This window comes from Melopsittacus undulatus, chromosome 7 (genome assembly GCF_012275295.1).
Source record: "Melopsittacus undulatus isolate bMelUnd1 chromosome 7, bMelUnd1.mat.Z, whole genome shotgun sequence".
Taxonomy (NCBI): Eukaryota; Metazoa; Chordata; class Aves; order Psittaciformes; family Psittaculidae; genus Melopsittacus; species Melopsittacus undulatus.
The window spans coordinates 44,410,732-44,431,852 of NC_047533.1; the positions used below are offsets into that span (position 1 = coordinate 44,410,732).

General features: G+C 36.9%; 1 protein-coding gene across 1 annotated transcript; it reads right to left on the reverse strand.

Annotated features, from left to right (window-relative positions):
• Nucleotides 1–305: 305 nt before the first annotated feature.
• TDO2 (tryptophan 2,3-dioxygenase) lies at nucleotides 306–11,496 on the reverse strand. The gene is made up of 12 exons (XM_005148933.4): nucleotides 11,441–11,496; nucleotides 10,971–11,076; nucleotides 9,398–9,488; nucleotides 8,537–8,607; nucleotides 6,703–6,830; nucleotides 5,614–5,800; nucleotides 4,266–4,373; nucleotides 3,255–3,366; nucleotides 3,082–3,139; nucleotides 2,493–2,572; nucleotides 1,671–1,761; nucleotides 306–563 (listed from the first exon to the last, which is right to left on the reverse strand). The coding sequence occupies exons 1-12, from the start codon at nucleotides 11,473–11,475 to the stop codon at nucleotides 410–412; spliced, it is 1,221 nt and encodes a 406-aa protein (XP_005148990.1). The 5' UTR covers nucleotides 11,476–11,496; the 3' UTR covers nucleotides 306–409.
• Nucleotides 11,497–21,121: the final 9,625 nt, after the last annotated feature.

Here is a 21,121-nt window from a genome sequence, read left to right on the forward strand (position 1 = left end):
GAAGGTGATGAGACTAATAATTAATTTACTAGAAGTAAATTAGTAACAGCCATTAGGCAAACATACAAAAATATGTATAAATAAGTCATGATCATAGTAATTCCATATAATTTGCTGTAGGTTTTAAAAACATCCAGCTATAGGTTTTAAGAAGCCAATGAAGAAGTTGGTCATTGAGTTGAATTGGGGTATCATTTTAGTCTTAATATAGGTTAACTCAATATGGGTTATTTTCTGTACAAAAATTAAGATTCTTCCACGAGCCAATCATACTATTCACATAGCTGTCATACATAAATATATATTTACATGCTCACACTCCATGAGAGTAGCTGTTACATTTGAGGGACAGCACCACTGGAGGTGAAGTTCCTGAAGTTCTTTACAGCAACCAGTCCAGAGAGGCAGGCTAGTCAGAGTCATCACTGCTAAAATAGGAGCTGTCGCAGTATTCTGCAGTGTAAAGGAATTTATGAATGCTTGGGTTCATCTTTGGTATCCAGTGTCTTGGCACAAGAAATGTTGAAAGATTGAACAAATCCACAAACACCTTGTATCTGTCACTGAAAAAGATAATTGGAACAATTAATGCTGTGGTATTGTCAAGGAAGATCGTGATATCAAAATTGTTGGGAATCATTCCATCTCTATTATTTAATGAGATTTCTGCACTCCTCTTCCTGTTCAGTATTCCAGAGTAGAAATACAACCCTAGCTGCTTATAAGGCATATCAGATCAGGCTTTAAAAGGAAACATGGTTGCATTAGTCACATTCTTCTCCTAAAAATGCAGTGTGTAGGCTATAATCTCCAGACCTCCACTCTCATAGCAGACACAAAGTAGAATATACCTAGGAAGAAGGTTAACCTGAAAGCAAGGAAAAGTGAGAAAGCTTGCTGAAAAAGACAGTGAACTTATAATCTTCAAATTCAATGTAAACAACCATCTGACCTCCATTCAACCCTCTGTTACAATGGTTGTGATGGGAACTGTTGCCCACAGGCAGGCATAGCAGTCACCTGCTACATACGGTTTTTCTTGGAAATCAAACCTCAAAGAAGGTGCTCCTAGATGTTCCAAAGATGCTCGTGCTTTTTGACATAATGCTGTTCAGGACTACCAGGACATAGTTGCAGCTAAAAGGACTGACTGGTCTAATCAGGTGAATCCTCTAATTTGTGTAAAAAAGTCAACCCATTCAGAGAGTTCTGTGCTCAGACCCCAAACATCCCTTCTAAGATCCTTTTCTGCTTCAGCAAAAGGAATCATACTTCTGATTGTTGCCTGCACAGCTTGGGAGTGTTAATTACTATCAGCTTTCAGAATATATTAAATCCTAAATTAAAGTACCTTATGTTGTACAATTAAAGGTCATGCTAAGAAAGGAAGTTATGCATCAAAAGTTATGTGACAATGCCTGGATCCCTTGACTGAGAATTATCCATAGCACTTTGCATGTGCAAAAAGGGGTTCTTTTTGCCCTAAAAGGCTGGAAATTTTTATATGTCAACCTGAAAAAATGTTGCAGCCACCAGGAGGAAATGCTAGAGTCCCAAAAGAGAAACAACAGCTCTCCATCCTCTAGTGAGCTACTGAAATCTGTCTCCTGGCATTAGGGTACATCCAAACTGCATTTTTGCAGGTGATGGGGGAATCACATTATTCTTACCTCACTGTTGAGCGCAAATAATGGTAGCCTGATGAGCCACCAGTGCCAGCCTTGCTGCCAATCATTCTGTGAACCATGCAGACATGGTTATCTAAGTAACAGAAAAGAAAGTCAAGCTGTATGTTCACTGTTAAGATGCAACAAAGGGTCACAACAAAGGGTCACATCAAGATGCATCACTGAAATATTAAAGATTCTACAGAGATCTTTACATAGATATAACACTACTAGGTATTCAGCAATGCAGGAGTTGATTCTTCCACTCTTCAGTCAGCTAATATAAAATTATTGTTAATATAGAAAGAATACACTCATTCTTCTACATTATTGTGCTCTGTTAATACAGAATTAATACATTTCTGAACGTCTAGATAGAGAAGGAGCAGAAAGAATGTTTGCATATGAGGTCTTCATGAGTTTAGGTAGGGCTTTGAGCAACCTGGTCTAATGAAAGGTGTCCCTGATCATGGTAGGGAGATTGGAACTAGATGACCTTTAACATTTCTTCCAACCCAAACTATTCTATGGTTCTATGATGAAATGACATGGTCACATTTTGGGAGACATTACAAAATATATACCTGCCACTTAAATAGAATTGCATGTCATAGAAGTGACAGCTATACCTATATATCTAACGATCATAGAAGAAGCTGTTCATCTTTCCTCTTGAATTAAGTATAAAAAAGTCCCAATCATTCCTAAAGGATGAACTCAGTTCAGTTCTAAAACTCTGAGCATAGCTTGTCTGAAAAAGGGTAAAACAGAGCAGTTTGCTTTCATCTAAAAGAGGGAGTGTCACAGTCAGACAGTGGAACTTACATCTCCATTTGGTCATAAGCACATCGATGTCCATAAGGGAAGTAAGAAGCTGAAAGGGAACCTGAAAACGAGGCTCCTCCCTTGGAAAATGAAAGAGAAGACAGTGGGACCTCTTACAATATGCTGTATTTTTCAAAGTAGCACTTCACCAGTGTATAATAATGACATAACATACACATTTTTCCTAAATTGATATTGAAATGCCACTAGATATTCTCAGAAATGCTTCTGCCACAGAAGCCTAAATCTGCTTTTTCTCTCATACTTGGAAAATTACTCTAACTCTTCCTAGGACACTTTGTAGAATGGTCTGAACAAGGCATTTGGCAGTTACACTCTGAGGAGCAGCAGCTGGACAGACACAAACCAGCTGCCCAATGAGGCCAACCTACATCCTTGAAAAGATACTCAAAACTCAACTGGACTCATCCCTAAGCAGCCCAACCTGACCTTCAAGCTGGGTTTTGTGGAAGGTTGTACAAGCTTACTTTCCAAGGCCTTTTCCAACCTAAATAAATCTGTGCTGCTGTCCTTAACTTTCACCTCCCCTCCTGCCAGTATGTATTAATGATACATCTTCTAACTTTACCTGTAGAAGTAGATCATTAGGGCACCCTTCAGTGCTTTATAAGACAGTCGTCTTTCTCCTGCAAAATACAAGCATCCCTAGTCTGTCATTGATTCTCCTGCAAATTTAATGCTGTTACATGCTTATATAGATCATGTATAAAAAACCTGGAAGTGCACATTAATGAAATCTACCTTTACTAAGCAGGTGTTCATGGCGTTTTTCATCAAACAACGAAAGTAATACATCTTTCTGTTTTTGGAATTCAGATAATTCATCGTCTTTTTCTTCTGATTCTGGTTTGGCCTTTGATATTTAAAACAAAAACTGGTTTTAGAATTCAATAGGGAAAATTAATCACTTAAATGACCCATAATGTAACCGCTATTTTCATCATAAATACTCTGTAAGTTCACATCGAAAAGTAAGAGCTGTATTTTCAAACAACATAGATGAATCGCTGAGTCACTGTCCTTTAAGAAACACAATTATGACAAAATGTACTATTAAATATCCATCAGCACAAGTCAGATGAATGAATGTTCAAACAAACTGGCAGCTTATCACTTTTATTTGGGTCTAGAGTCCTTAAAAACACTTAATCTTCAAGGAAAAAAGAAGACAACCTTGAACAGCTATGAGTAAGAAAATTGTAAATAAAAAGGTTTAGATAACAGAAATTCTTAGAAAATTGATTAATTCTTATGTTATGCCTTTTTTTTTTTACCATTAAAAATCTGCTTAAAGCTACAGGTCTTACAGTATTTTGGGGATTTTCTTTTGCTAATTTGCTAGTGTAATCCAAACAATCACATAGCAGCAAATTGCCACATACTGTTAAACCAAAATGAGCTGTTTAGAGTGACACTCCATACTCACAACTCAGGGCCTCGAACTTCATGTTTACTCTCAACTGTAGATGCAAGTACTAACTAAAGGTGAAGTTGTAGTTTCAGTAAAATCAATTTCAGTCCTTCTATTGACAGTATCCTTTTCCTTTTGCAATCAAAATCATACATGTATCACATACTTGAAACTGTCTCAGATGTCAAATTACAAACTTATTCAGATTTCCTGGAAATAACTGCATTTTTTTCCACTTTTGCGGATTAAGTGAAGCAAATGAGCATAAAGTCAAAACTATATCAGGATGTCATTTTACCTGCTGCTTTTGCTTACAGCTAGATTAAGAGTATAGTGCATACCTGCAACAAGGTAAATTCTTCTTCTAGACCTTTTAAAACATTCACTTCAAATTGTCCCCAGAAATCAAATCCTTCAGCATCGAGTCCCGGAGTTCTTTCCAGCCATGACTTTAATAATAACAACAACAACAGTAATAATAATGTGCTCAAACACTAATAACATAAGTACACTACCTTACAATCGCAAGTTGCAGCAGCATAAATCATACTGCTGCAGTTGTTCTGGTTTAATATCCCATTGAGGTGCTTATTGCTTCAGTTAGCATATCCACATAGATGATTTATACCTACTAATGGTGCCATGTAAACACACTGATGGGTTCCAGGTGAAGTGACTAGTGTCAGAAGACAAAAGCTGTCTCACTATCTTTAAAACCAGATCCCTTGTAGATACAAGATAACAACCTTATTCCCCATATATAGGATAATAGTAGAAATAAATGTCAGAAGGAAGGTGTAGAACTATCTATACAACCAGTTTCTATCATGTCAGACAAGTTGAATATTGATCAAGCAGACTTGTCATTAACTTCCACCATAATATATGATGATACAAGACAGAAATTTACTTGACAGTTAACAAAGCTTTTTTTGCATTTCTTTTAATAATGGGTATGACATTCGGAGTGGAAAAATTAGGAACCTTTAAGGTCAAACTCTCTTTAGAGGTTACTCTTCATCTCAAAGATACAAGAACATGAAGTCTTGACAAATGAAAAGAAAGCTAGAGAAATTTCTTATATATTCTCTATTAGATGCCATTAGTCAAATGGCTAGGGCTAATAAGATTGGATGCTTTTATTGAGGTTTATATTGCATTATTCTTTATAAAGTTATGTAAGTTTGTGTATGAAAATGACAAGGAGAGAAATTACTGAGTCATTGATAGCTCTGAGACAAAGTGATTAAAACAAGGCAAGTGATAATGAAACATTTGTTAAATGTCTTTTCTCATTTCCACTCTGAGTTTTTATTTTTCATTTTCTTGTTTTAACCTCTCTAATAGTCATTCCTAATAGTGGAGATATTTTTAAAGTTTTGTTCTAAAAACGGTTTATGGTGTGAATGAAACAGTATATTTATATTCTTAGCTCATACTTCCACAATGCAATTTACTAGTTTAAGAATCAGACTTTTCAGACAAGAGGAAATGCTCTGAAAAATCAGTTGGTTTACTAACGATTAACTCTCTTTCATACGAAATTTGGTAAGTATCCAAAAAACTGACTGGGAAATTGCCAGCATGCTTGCTTCTCTCAAGAAAGAAGAATTTGTCACTGGCACCAATGAAAGACATTCTTAGGAGGTGGGGGTAAAAAAAAGGAAAGTCTAAGACAGATACTGCTACCTCCACAAGTTGCAGCAGTGTTGGTTCTTGCTCTGATTGAAGCAGTAGTTCATAATCCTGTCCCTTGAAGTTATCACGATAATGCCTTCTGTTATAGGGGACTCTCAGACTTTGGGGAACACCAATTTTGTTCTCTAGCAAGCGGAACTGCAGGCTCTGAAAACCTGAGGCTGGGCTTAGGTAGTATCTTGGGGGACAGAAGAAAAGAAGACACAAAAAGACAGGATATTACTTAAAAATTATGGGGTTCTCTGGATCTCAACAAAACAAAAAAACATACTTCACATTTGAAGACTATTGAATAGATATCATAGAACAGTTAGGGTAAATCTGAGCATTTTTATATTATTTCAATTAGGAGAAAAATAATCTATTTTACAATGCAACTACAATGCATGCATAACATATTCTAATTTTCTAGATATATATGTTGTTTATGCATACACAGATATAGGGACACACTTATGTTTGTACTGTGTTTTAAATTGGCAGCTTTGTATGTGTGATGTACAGGAGAAAATGTTAGTGAACATAATTTCTTTTCCAGACCGAATAAGTAGCTTCACCACAAATGACTACTATAGAAATTTTCACATCATTAAAGTGCCAATGAATGCATTTTAAATAGGCTTGTTATACAGAATAATTGCTATGTACACAACAGATTAACGTTCAGAACATTTACTGCATTTTGTTTCATTAACAGGATTCTTTCAGAGTTAAATTGTGTGACCATGCTGAAATAACAATTAATAAAAGTAATCTGAAATCCCACAGTGCTAGATTGTAACATACTTTGCATTGCAAGTGCAAGATCTGGCAGAAACAGATCATTGATTTGATCTTATGTTTGCTTATCAAATGACAGTATATGGTTGAAAAGCAGAAGCAAGAATGCATCAAAATAGTCAACTAGCCCATGGATTACCCCTGCTGTAGTGTGCTGGATCATTCACCCAGTTTACACTTCCAAGAAAATAAAAATTGTTGTTTTTTGTGCTTTTTAGCTAAGGAGCATTAAAAATTTACCATCAGCTCTGAGGATGGGAATTATCAGTTCATGGATTACTATGGAGGAATACTATTTACCTGAAATCGAAGAAGTCCAATGCAGTCATAGTTTCCAAAACTGAGAACTGTTCCACAAGCAATTTCAAAATCATTGAAATTCTATTTATTCGAGTAATAACCTTCAGCATGTTCCTCTCATCTCTTACCTGTAGAAAACATAAATATCATAATCAGACAGAGAGGTATTATCTTTATATCCTACCTATTTATTTCAGGTCTTTTCACTGTTGTGCAGCACTATAGTTTCCAAGTCTTTTCTATGTGAAATCCATAGCAGCAGGATCTCATCTTTAATAGAGAGTCCTGTTTTTAACTGAAACCTGAAACTAGAATTTTCAAAGATTGCAATGTTTTTCTCAGACTGATGTTACAACTATGCCAAACATATAGCTTGTTGGGTTTTTTCTACCTTTTTGACAGATATAAGTCACCACAAGAAATTAAACTTTAGACTGAAATAATTTATATCATGATCATTTCCAATTACTAAAATCCAGTTTTAATGGTACATGATAAAATATGATCATGCTTTCTATTGTAATTACTTCTACAATCATTTGTATTATTGTGAAGGAACAAATCATAAGGCAGATGTGGAAAGTACTTAAAAGTTGAGAAGCAGAATAATCTCAGAGGTACATCAGGAGAGCACATCTAAAAAGATATTCATTAGAGACATGCATTAGCAAGCAGAGAAAAACAGAGATGACTGCATCTGGTGGGAAATATAAAATATTAAATGCAGAACACAGAACCTCTCTTCTGGCTAGGTTGAACACTGCCTGAAGGGGAGTCTGCTAAAATTCCTATTAGTTTCAATGGGATTAAATTTATCTCTATGCCCTGGGCATGCAACCATTAAATATCAAGCTACAAAAATGAAAGATGATAAACATTTCCTTAATCGCTTGGCTCTGTACTTAACCTTAGCATTGACATTTCAAATTCTGATTATAAATAAAGTTTTGTTTTTTAAACAAATAAATAATTAAAAATTATTCTGCTTAAGAACTGGGTTTTGTCAGTTATAATTTGATACAACATTCAACTAAAAAGGCAACAAAATTATGAATGTGGAGGACAACAGAGAACATTTTTGTTGGACATTATGATAAACATGCTCCTTTTCTTCGTATACACATGCTTGTGATGTTATTTAAAGTATTTCTCAAATTACATGCAGTCAGCCTTTTTATGTGGATGCAGTATCAGGCAGAACTTTTCCTTTGTTATCTATTATTATGAGGTGTGTGTAGCTTTGGAAATATGTTTAGAAATGTTCAAAATATTCCTGTTATATTTGTAATTTTCAGAAATTCTCATAAAATTGTAGCTGCAATTTTTATTATTGCTTTTCTGATAGAATTAAAATATACAACTACCAAAAAGAGTTTTTCTTTCATAAAGCTGATATTGGATGGAAGGACATAGTGCGTAGACATCAAAAAACTGAACAAAGACAGAAATGACTTTTCAGCATAAAAATACCTGGGAGCCCTCTGGTTTTCAGTTTTGCCTCTGAGCATGCCTTTTCTGCAGTAGAATATTCTCAAGTTGTTTCTGATGTTACCCAGTACTCGTGGGAGAGTATAAAAGCATTCTGGCCAATGAAATTGGTCTTGAAGACTGATCTGTGCAAAAGGCAGACTCCAGGAGGAAATAAGGTTTTGCTGATAAAACACCTGTTCTATGAGGATCTAAGAGCCACTCTGCTAAATTTCATTAGGGTGTTTGTGATGCTGTTTTTAAGAAGAGCACATTGCTTTAGTAAACCCAAATCAGTCTGAAAGGCAGGAGGCAAGAGAAAGAGTGGGCTGTGTTTTCCCAGAATTAATATTTGCCTTTAACTTACATGGCCATTTTGAAAGATAACCCGCACGGAGTCCATTTCCCACAGAATCTGCTTAAACCAAAGTTCGTAAGCTGCAAAAAGAAAGGCATTGTTAGCATTATCTTCAACATTATTTTCTTTTTCTTCATAGCATCTTACATTTTAATTTGAAATGAATAGCCTACATTTACACTGCCGATGTACAAAAAGATGCTGAAACATAAACGCATTGCCTGTTACAGGATGCTGTCCTTTACCTAAACTATTACAGGAAAGAATCTAGCGTTGAAAATGTCAACAGAATTTGTTAAGTGTCATTTACATTTTAGATATTTGATGTACAGGATGTTCATTACAAAAGGAGGAAAGAGAAAATCTAGATCTGATCCAATAAAAGTTAACTCTAGAGGTGCTTACAATCTTTATGTTGTTTACATGTTTTCTGTTAATAACAGGAAAATAGCATTAGGTGAGTGCCTGCAAAAACACATAGATATTAACAGTTAGGGAGCACCTAACCAGTGTGCTGGCTTCTAAACAGACTCCAGATGGTTAGAACTGAATTGAAGTTTCGGAGAAGGCACAAGCCAATGCACAAATTTACCTACTATGAACTCCATAGAAGCCTATTACTCAGATGGTGGATGAATTTTTCTACCTTAATTTCTCTAGAAACAGATGTCATCCAAATCGTGGTTTACTCAATCTAAAGATTATATTTATGGCTTTATAATCATAGAGTTTATTACAGCCTTACAGATTATACAGGGACATATACAAACATAAATACAGAGCAATTGTATTGATTGTGTCTCAAATGAAAACAAAACATGTATTCCATGTTTGTCAACCACCAGCAATGAAATCCTTCCAACCACTTACCTTGATGTGTTACAATGAAAAGATGCTCATCATGGATTTGCTTTCCTTTCTTCTCACTCTGAAGTTCTTGAGCATTCAATATTTTGTTCAGCTTAAAAATAAAGATAAGACTTTTCTGTAAAGCTCTCAATGCTGCTATTAGCAATGGTAATTCTACTGTGCAGAGCTAATATTTAAGGATATCAAATCTATATCAGACTCATAGTATCATAGAATAGTTAGGGTTGGAAAGGACCTTAAGATCATCTAGTTCCAACCCCCCTGCCATGGGCAGGGACACCTCACACTAAGCCATGTTGCCCAAAGGGCTCCGTCAAGCCTGGCCTTGAATGCTGCCAGGGATGGAGCATTCACAGCTTCCTTGGGCAACCCATTCCAGTGCCTCACCACCCTTACAGTAAAGAACTTCTTCCTTATATCTAACCTGAGCTTCCCCTAAGTTTGGATCCATTAACTCTTGTCCTGTCATTACAATCTCTGATGGAGAGTCCCTCTCTAGCATCCTTGTAGGCCCTCTTCAGATACTGGAAGACTGCTATGAGGTATGAGAAGTTAAATCAAATGGTCTCAGGTGGCACTTTTACTTTAAAAAAAAAAAAAAATCTCGTCTAAACCAGAACATTTAGATACATCAACTAATAAAGTTTGAAAAATCATTTTAAGGATATTTTTAATTATGAAAAAAGATAAAACAAAATATCCAGCTTGTTTTCTGAACCTTACCATCTATGCTGTTGTGTTCTATGAAAACAGAGTTCCTATATTAAAATTCTGTGTAATCATACAATAATCTGCACAAGAGCTCTGATTTGAGGCTCTACTAGTGGTTTCGTTTCTGGCATTACAGATTTTTTTACTGAGTCAAGTTTGCAGTCTAATCATAGTTGTTTTAAAAGAAATCTTTGCAAGATTCCATATCATATGTCAACAAATCAATCTTCTGTTCACAAGCACAGAGTAATTCCACTTAGTTCACACTGTCGCTAAAAAAAAAAAACCCACTCCATATTCTTTTATTACTTACAGCATTTCATTTTTACTTATTTCTTAATTACTCCTAGATATGACATTTTTTTGGTTGGTTGGTTGGTTGGGTTTGGGGATTTTATTTTTTTTGTTTTGATTGGCTGGGTTTTTTGTGTATGTGTCCCCTTGATTTCTGCAATATATTTTTCCAGCCAAATGTTCTGGGCTATCATGCAATAATTCGGGAAAGTTGCACACAGCCTTCTGACATGGAGAAATTGCCAAGTGGTGGCTGTCAGACCAAAGACTTTTGTGGTCACCACTTCACAGCTTAGGCTTACTGATGTAAGTAATTCCCCTACACCACTCCCTTCACCCCAGCAAAAAATATCCAGCTTCCCTGCAGTTTCAGAAGCCATACCCTGTCAACTGGCTCCATTCCAGTTGAGAAAAGCACCTGTGCCCATGACTGCATATAGAGACAGGCAGATGAAGGGCACTTGTAGATCTGTCTTAGTGTCTGACTGGTGAGAGAAGCACCAGTTACACATCCTGGCTGAAGTCTTAAGAGTGACCAGGGCAGTAAGCATGAAATCCTTAAACTTACTTGTAGGTATTCTCCATAGACAAGACCACCTTTGCTGGCTTTATTTATTCCTTCTTGTGATTTGTCATCTTTTTCATCTTCCAAAGACAGCTTGTTTAAATTAAATCTAAGAAGAAAATTAAGTAAATATATAAACTATTTAATTAAAGAACTATGGATATACCTGCCTTTTTACTAACAGAGGTATCTACAATTCAAATGCTTTGTTTTGAGAGACTGAACCAATAAAGTAGGCAAAAACAAGTACACTTGAAATAACTCTTGGCACACTAACAGCTGGTAGCGTTACATCTGCTTCATCAAATAATAAGTGTTCAGACAACCTTGTGCAATCTCTTTTCCTTTAGCGATAGCTACAGTTGTCTATTCATTAACAGTCATTAATTTCTGTCTGAGTTTTCATATTTTATATCAACATTGTACTGTTTGAACTGATGTTATAAAGCAAAACACAGGGACAAGGGACTCACAGATAACTGCTCCCTGCGAAGGGGCACCCGCTCATGATTCCAGGATCCAAACTTGCTGAGCTGCGCACCAGTGAATGTACTCCGTTAGTGTTCCCAAATCACTGCGACTACCTTATATGTAACCTTACCTCACTGCCTAAGCCAGCCCCTAAACTCTCCTCAGCCTATTCCCACTATTCAGTAATTCCAGAAACTATCACAACACAGAGGTCAGTAAGTTCATGTGTTGTTGGCTCTCCAGGTTTGGATTTTTTTCAGTCAGTCAAACCAGGAATGCCTGGTATACTTGCTTTCTTCTGTGGCACATGCGTTACATGCTTTTTACTGCAGCACAAGCTTTGCATGCTTTTTACTGCACACTTTCCATCAGTTGCTTCTTTGAAGGTTAAGGCTGGTGTTTGGGGTAAGTCAATGAGAGGTGCTTATGTGAGAAAAAGGCAATACTTAATAAATGCAGGAATTGTTAAAGTAAGTTTTTAATTGCAGACTCTTGTATCAAGATATCAAGGTACTTTTAAGTTTAAAAAGTGAAACATGGAAAAGGAAAGGGAAGAGGAAGTAGAATGTTAGACTGAATAATGACCATAAAAGATTTCAGGTGATACATATAGTTTCAAAAATGTACACAGATTAAGTAAAAGCACTAAAAATAATCATGTACATCTCATGCTGGTTTTCCAGTTGTTTAACTCATGGCAATTTCTTGATTTCATTTCCTCATGCAAAAGTTTCACTTATTGACAGACGTTACTCAATTCTATTTATTCATCAGCTTAACACACAATGAGGTAACATATAACCAGTGTGCACTTCTTTCCTGCTTGCCAGCCTTCTCTGTAAAAATTTAATGCTCACAGTTTTACTGCAAACAAAGCTGCAAGGGCCCCCACGACCCGAGACCATTTGCTCTCTGTAAGACTTATTCTGCTTAATGGTGACTCTGGCAGTTTCAGTAGTTCTAGTCACTTCAGAGTAGCTGGCTCATTAAAAGAGTCATACGCAGTATGTGGGTGATGGAATATGTACCCCGCTCAGCCACATGCCGTACATCAGGCTGTACAAATATTAGCTTAAAAACTAAGCTGAGCCACAAGTAGGACTCCACTGAGGCAACCCATCCGGCAAGGTCAAGGTGATTCTCCTTCATGATATAAAACTTGTCAGAGGAAAATTATCCTCTCACAACACACATCTACACATCTGCTCAGGATGCAGGCGAGTAGAGATGAAAATGAAGACCATGCACTGGCACATACATCAGAAATAAATGTTGAAAACTGTGCTTTTCATTTGCACTCAAGAAGCTTGATGTACATGCTGGTACCTCTCACATGCACAGACATCAAAGACATGGACAAGTAATGTTTATCTTGTCATTTCTATACACCTTCACCTGAAACATCCAATATGAGCCTCCACAGTGAAATCAGAATTTGTGTTACCTTTTCTCATGGCACAAGAAAAGAGTGTGAACCTTGTAAAAATAAGGGTAGTTAAAAAACACTGAATTCTTAACCTCACCAAAGAAGTTATCTATTTTCTTGTGAAGTTTTAGTTTCTTCTGTGGGACACAGAGAATAATAAACTTCCAGAGCAATGGTCTCTGATATGCAACCTTTACACTGTCTACCCAGCAGGCAAAGGACTTTGAAATATCAGAGACCTTTTACTCCGTGCTTAACAAAACATTAACTCCCTATTTGGGAAGTAATACTACCCTCAATTGGTTCAGGGTTACCAAATTCCCTCAAATCTAGCTGAGGATACTGTCTGAACCAAGCACTATACTCCTCCCTCTGATTCAGCAGCAGATGAGCTTCAGTCAATCAAATTAGCCAGACTACAACAATTTAGAAAGTTATTTCCAGTATTTCCAACATATTCAGACTCTGATTACATGTGTGATAGCTGATTGGTCCCAAAGCGCCTCCATCCTAAAAAACACAAGCCTAGTAACTAGTGAAACTTGACAATCCAAATCCACCTGCATCTGCATTCACATCTCATCATTCTTGCTCTATGACCATGTTCACTTTCTTCAGTTCAACCCTCTTGAGTTGGTGCAGTTAGAAAGCCTTGCTATCCCCAGGATCCTCTTGCAGAGGAAAGTGTGTCTGAGTCCTTACCAACATCTGTTTTCCATCAGTTTCTCTTGTAATTCGCTAGCAACCAAGAACCTCAAGGTATACATGAGAGGATTAAAAAATATGATTCTGCAAATCATCAGAAAACTGCAAAGACATTGGGGAAAGAAACATTAACCGTTTGTTTCAAGGGCACACTTGGGCCATAAATATATTCCTCTAACCATGTTTGTACAACATCATGCTTTGATTTAAAATAAGAAACAAAAATACTTTTTGCAGTGCTGTCAATACATGGAATGCTTATCAAAATATTCACTCAGGTCCTAGAAAAGCTCCAACAATTTAATAATTCCTTTTTATGGTAGAGATAATTAAAAGTAAGCAAGCTGTTACTTTCATATGCAATTCAGAAGGAAGATGGTAAGCTCAAGCTCTGGGTTTTTATGGAAAGCAAAACCCAAATATGTGTTTAAGAAAAGAGTCTACCTAGTAAATTTGTTCTAAAATGTTTTTGCTTCTAAAACATATACTCTATACTTTGTATATATTTGTATAATGAATATCAGACTATATTCTGTGCATTAAATGCAAATCTATGTTTACCAGGCAAAGTATATGAACTCTCCGATTTTGTACACAAACCAGAAATAATTTGCTCTTTTCTCTCATATGTAACCTCAACTGAACTAAATGTTCAATCTAAAATGTACATAAATTCAATTGGTATGATCTGATACTGCACTGCAGAATTTTATGGTAATTTAACAGTCCATGTTTCCCTTTGAAAACTAGAAATGTTGGGAGTGGCTTCATGTTGATTTATTGAACAAAAGCCTTACCTATCCCTGCCTCACCTCAAAAACAAGCAAACCAAATGAGACCACCAGTCTTATAGAGAGAAGCAAAAAACAAGTATGAGACTTAAAGCTTATAACTCCTACCTGCATCATGTATCTAGCCAGAGCAAACTCTGTAGACTGACCAATTCCGGAACAGCTGGGTGATATTATGGATAATATCATCCTTGACACCATTCAGGGAAATTTAATCTCACACTAGCTGAGTTCTGCTCTCTAACTATTCCCCAGCTACAACATATCTCAAACTATCAAGATCAGTGGAAGAAAAGGTCTTAGTGAGGACTTGAAAACCCCTGAAATAAAACCACAGACAATACAGAACTATCATTCATTCATCTTACTGGCAGCCTTCACCTGATCTCAGTAAGGCTTCACAAGTCTGTAATTAACTTGGTACTAAAAAAGAATGTTTAAAAAGTGACTTGAACTACAAAATCATGAAACTGTCTGTTAGCAGTGTAGATGACAGTGCAGATTAAAAGAGCCTTCAGGTTTGGGTCAGCTTAGAGTCTAAAACTCTGGCACGGCTGCAACACCCTTAGAAATAAATCTGCTTCTGCCATGCTGCTTAAATTTGGGACTCAGTGTAGGGACCTGATTTTTGCAAGAAGCCTTTATGCCCTGACAGAGACTTTACAGCTGCTTTGCTGTCTCCTTACACTAGCATTACCATAAATGAGTCTTGATGAAAAAAGCTCTTCCATGTGTATACATCTGAAAGCAAAACACAACCTTCACTTTAATTGACAGTATAACTTTTGTTTTTCAGAATGCACCATCATTTCCCTTCCTCATGCTGAACACTCAGAATCACATAGAAGCAGATGTGATTCTGACTGTTCAGCATGAACACACACACAACTTGCTGTTCATGCTGTGAATGCCTGAGCAAAGCCATGAAGACCAGGAGTGTATGTGACCTTGAGCTTTCATTTAGTTATTTGTTTATTTACTTTGAAAGCATGAAAGTCAGACAGAAAGATTTCTGCTCATGCCAGAAACCTATCAAGAGGACTCTAACCTTCAGCAGACAGTGAGAACGCTCTGTTTCATGACTGGGCTGAATACAAGACAAACACAGCAGAAAAAAAAAACATGGCTTCACAGAACTGCACTTTGTGACCATCAAATGAACTGTCATGGCCTTCAAGACCAGCATGGGAATTGTTAATCACCCTTCTTAATCCACCCTCCTCCCCTTTCTGTTTACCCCCCCCTTAACCAGGTGGACATGGGATGGCTGAGGTAGCTTTGTTCATCTCAGCTGCACCAGGGTTGCAATGCGGAAACAAACTGAACTTACATAGAGAGAAGTGATTCATTCATACACGCAAATATGGAGCCTCCTTCTAGCCTGGCCAAGGCAAAGTCTGATGAAAGGTGGAGGTGGCTAGTAGTGTATTTTGTAGATACAGGTGGAGTCAAGAGTCTGCATGTTCTTATTGTTTGGAGCTTTATATCTAAAATACTAGCCTGATGAGGACAGGTAAGTAAGAATGACCTCCTATGTATTGTCATGAATCCAACAAGTGTTAGATTAGAAGTGACTAAATTAGAAGTAACTTGTTCACCCAAGCCAAATCTCAAGTTATCCCATATGAAATCACTTATGGAGGCAAAAAAAAAAAAACCCAAACTAAGGCACACACAGATGGTTTGGATGGTGTCACCAATTCTTCTGCTCAAAATCTCATTCTGATTACAAAATCATCACAGATCAATGCACTTTTGCAGTGTTCATTAACTTGAACAAATTGCTTGGAGACCTTCTGGCTACAAACAAGTGACGCTTGGAGCTTCCCAGTGCTTGTACCAGAATTACAGACTAGGAGTTATCCACCGCAAATGGCTTCTACCTACAAAACAGTGGCTTCAGCGAGTTAGATAAAAGATCCTAGTAGGTCATGCCACGCTGAGGAGTTTCTACTAGAATGTAGCAGATTTCTTGGAGAGGTGTTAGACCAAAACAAACAATCAAACATTTAAAAGCAAACAAAAAACAAAAAAAATAAAACAAACCTAAAAAGCAAGCTTACAACAAGATAATTTCCCCGGCATATCCATCTAACTTTCCAATATTGATAGCCCAGGAGTTCCTAAGATACCCAGGTCCTAGCACTTAATAACCCTTCTGTGAATCCACAGCCTGCGGCAATGACTTCTATAATTAAGGAACATATCAGATGAAAGAGTATTTCCCTGTGCTAGTTTCAAACTTTCTGCCAAGTAATCACGTAATTTTCATTTCTGCTTGGTGCCAAGTCACAGCTTATGAGCTTATGACAAATAACTGTGCTATACTTTTGTAGTCCCTGCACTTATGCAGATTCTGTTGTGACATTTTTGAGACGAAGCATTCAAAAGGCAAATATCTTTTCAATGTATAGATGTGAGCATTGTTAGTTCCATAAAATCATGGCAATTAAAAAAGTTTGGACACCAAACGCACAATTTTAATAGTGAAATGCAGAACAGAAACTATGGGTATGTTTTGTTTGACAAGGTACAACTCAAATTGCACAGCATAAGTCAGACCCTCACTGCGTAGGCTGCTGTACGACACTTAACCAAAATTACCTCCCCAGCCAATGTAATAAAATAACAAGAGATAGGTGAATAAAGACACATAAAAAGAAGAGAGGAAGATAAATCTGTCACCAAAACAGGTCCTCTGCTCAAGTGATTTTCAAAACTGGACTTGCTGTTTAACAAGCATTTGAAATTAACAGTCAGTTTTAAAAAAAAACTAAAGCTTAGTGACTCAAGGCTAAAACAAACAAGCTCGAAGTTGATGCAATATTAATAATCCAATCAGACATTTGTACATGGGGGAGGAACAGAGCTCAAGGTCTTGCAAGCTACAAAGAGATAGAGCTGCAAGGATCTTAATTTGTTTTATCTTAATTGTATTTTTTCTATTTAAACACAAAGAAATCTGTCATCACTTCCCACCATACCTTTAACTTCCATTTATGTTTCACACATCCCAGCACAATACCCTTACCCCACTGTCTATCGTTTGTGGCTCAGTGGAATGCAGCAGGATTTCTTTCACATTGCACAGTATCTGACCCTGCTAATGCTGGTACCAAATCTCCCCCCCCCCCCCAAGATGTGCTCAAAAAGGAACTCTTCCTAGATTACCACTAGGTCATCCTACCCCTCTATTTTCTCAATATAACAAACAGCACTCATGTTGACTGTGCTTTCACAGATTGCCTGCAAGCTGTGCTCTGACAATGAAGCAGTCTGCTCTCTGAGTTGTCCAGGAGGAACAATTTATCTTTCCATGTTCTGAGTGGTAATTATTTCCCAAGTATGCAGAAAATGTTCTTTCACTGTTATTCCCAAAACTACCTCTTTTCATGTATGAAATGTGTTAATATCAGCCAAAACTATAAACTTAGGAAAAAAACATGTATCTTAAACACATGCCACAGAGTTGTTCTAAGGAAAACTCTTTTAATGCCTTGCAGCCACACATTGCAAGGTACAATTCTTTAGTACAGGAAAGCTGTTGTTTTTCCTCTCCTAAACTGAATCTTGTTATGTCAGGTACAGTGAAGTCAAAATCTGGAGCCATAAACTACAACCTCGCCTCCATGGCTCAACTTGTACTACAGTCTGCTCCATGGGACAGCCGGCTAGAGATTTCAGAGGGCTGGTTCAGGGCAAATGCTCATAAAAAAATTGCTAATCTCATCCTATTCAATATTATCATTAATGACTTGCATGATGGAATAGGTTGTACACTACTTATATTAACAAATGAACAGCCTGGAAGGTGAATAGAATGCTGTTAGATGGGAGCTGGAATTCAGAAATATCTTAATCACTGAAATAAATAATGTGTGGCTTCAGTAATGCAAAGAGTAGCACTTTTGAATGTTGGCTGTGATAACCAAATTAGCAAATAAGAAATTCTTTAGAAACCACCTGGATTTTTCAATTATTCAATAATAGCATGTTTAAGCAACAACAGGCAAAACTGTGAAAAGAGCAAATTTTATACTGGAAATTTTAAATGGAAACTTTCTATATGGCATGGAATCCCTGCATTCCATATAATCCATTGTATTATGTACTGTGTACCACTCTTCAAGAAGCATGAAGACCACTTGGTATTAGCTCAGGAAATGATAGCAAGAACAACAAATTAACATAGAAAATATGGCCCATTAAGAGAGAGATGGAAAGAATTATACCTGACCTGTATAACTAAGAGAGGACTGTGGGGCAGAAGTGATAAATACCTTTCCTTCAAAGGGAAGAGTAATAAAAATTTTCCATATACAAGGGAATGAGAAAAGGAGTAACCAGTTTAAATTCTGGCAACACAGACATCAGAAAACAAAATATAAAGACATTTCTTGTACCTGTAGAGCACTACAAAAAATTGAGGAGAGCTTATAATTTCTCCAGTCATAGCTGATTCTGCCTTGATGCAGAGACAGACTCAATGAGTCCCCACCTCTAACTATCTATGAGGCCCTTTTTTACATCCCCTTTCCCCCATTTCTGAATCCACCGGAATACCTGCTTTGAAGGAAGGAACAAGACAGATTCTTGCATGTACAATTAGTTACCATGTTTCACATATGCCAGCTTTTCATTTGCCATGAAATAGCAATGACAATACATTAAAAGAGTCCAGATGGTGGTCACTTTTTTTTGCCCGTTTCTTTTTTTTTTGCTAGTGTACTTTTTATAAATTGAGTATAAGTATTTGCTGTCTGCTATATTAGCAAATGCATTCCTTGATCTGACTTAAAAGAAGGTAATAATTGAGAAGTTTCTATTAAAAAAGAGAGCTAAGCAAAACATTATAAGAAGCATTAATGTTGCTAAAGCACTTGCAGAGCCTAGTGCAATGGAATGTAAATTGGAAGGAAACACTTTAACATTCTGGGGAAAAAATTGTCCAATGAAAGCTAAGTATGCACTGAACATATCATTTATGCTTGTACATATGTAATTTCTCTCAGCAGCCCACAAGAATTCCTATGAGATATTTTGCTGCAATGAAGCTATAAAGAAATATCTTTATCAGAAACACATTATTTCTTTGTCTCAGCAAATAGCTGTGTAGTTATGCTGGCTGCAGCATTTTGTTTAAATTTAGCACCTTAGGAGAGCTGAACAGCACTGAGGAATGACATTTTGAGTATAAAATTTACAATATGGGTAGACAAAAGCCATCATGACCACCTCTTCATTGGTTGCTTTTCCTAACCTTTGCTGCATTAAATACTAGGGAATGTGTTATTCAGATAACCAGATACACACTGCAAGAACTGAGCGGACAAACCAAGCTGGCTGTGACCAATTTATCATCTGAAAGCTGTTTGTGCAGGCCATTTGGGAAAGATGAACAAATACAAGGTTGGTCTTCGCCCCCTAGTGTTTGCTTCAGAATTACGGTAAAACGACTATAAAATACAGAAGTCTTTTAAAATCCCTTTCTTTTGTAAAACACAACCAGACAAACAAGCCATGTCTGTCTAAAGCATTACATAAAGGTTCATTGTAAGACAACAACTCACAGAATTTTTACCGCAAACACGAGTAGGATGAATCATATTTGCTGCCTAGAGAGCAACTTACAGTTTGTACTCCTTAATCGTATGCACATAGTGGTATAAAGGCCAACATAATTTGCTTTGAGAAGTCAAGCAACTCAAGCAAGAGGCATCATCTGGGTACTGTGAATTAAAGTGGTTTGCATTAATAGGACTCAACAGATCTGCAAATCACTGCTCATCAGAGCACTAGATGTGGTTTAGTTACATACAGATGCTGAAAAAGTTTACTGTTAAGCACTTCACTGCTTGAGTGAACACAAGTGCTGTGCAAAGCTAGCCCCAGCAGAGAGCCTCACTGGTGAGGCAAAAGTGGCAAACGGAGCTAGGATTTCCAAGAAACCAAGTACAAATATCTTCTGCTTGTCACACAGAAATGACTAAACGGAGTTCAGTGCTTTAGCTTGCTGCTTGTAGTTTTTACAACATGCCAGAAAACAACTGCCAAGTTGTTGGCAAACAACTAGACAGTGAGGCACTGAGGGACCAAGTTAATATACCTGATAACCCAAGAACACTATGGGCAATCAAATATGCCATTACTAAGAGAGTGAATGAAAGAACTGGATCAGAGAGGGAATGTGCAGAGGGGGAGTTTATTATTGTTTTCTAAAGCATTAATCAAGCACAGCCCAGGTCTAAAATTACTTGTATTTTTAACTGCCTTCTATTAGATGCTCAGATTTTAAGTTGAAACAAACTTCAAAAAGATCATACCACACATCTAAGATAAAAGCAGTCTCTGTCCTTTATCTTAAGGGTTACTGGAATGATTGACTCTGCATGCATTTTCATCCTCACCCAGAGGGTCAGTTCTCAGGAATAACAGCTCATTTTTGTTAAAGCCCACAAGAACATGAAATCTGGAGCTGGTTATGAAGACAGCTATCCAAAGTGTGGATGAACTGAATTCTGCTGCTGGTGGGAATCTAGTGGCAGACATTCATTGTCCTCCAGAGTAGGAAGCGCTCCTTATCTAATTAAAGAGAATGTATTAAGTTCTGAACAGCACAGTATTTTAGTTTAGATAACTGGTCTTTCTAAAATAACAGGCAAAAATACAGAAAATACTTCCAAGGTGATGCAATATACCAGTCAAGGCTGCACTTGTACTATTATTACTATAATACTTACTTGAAATGTATATAAATATGG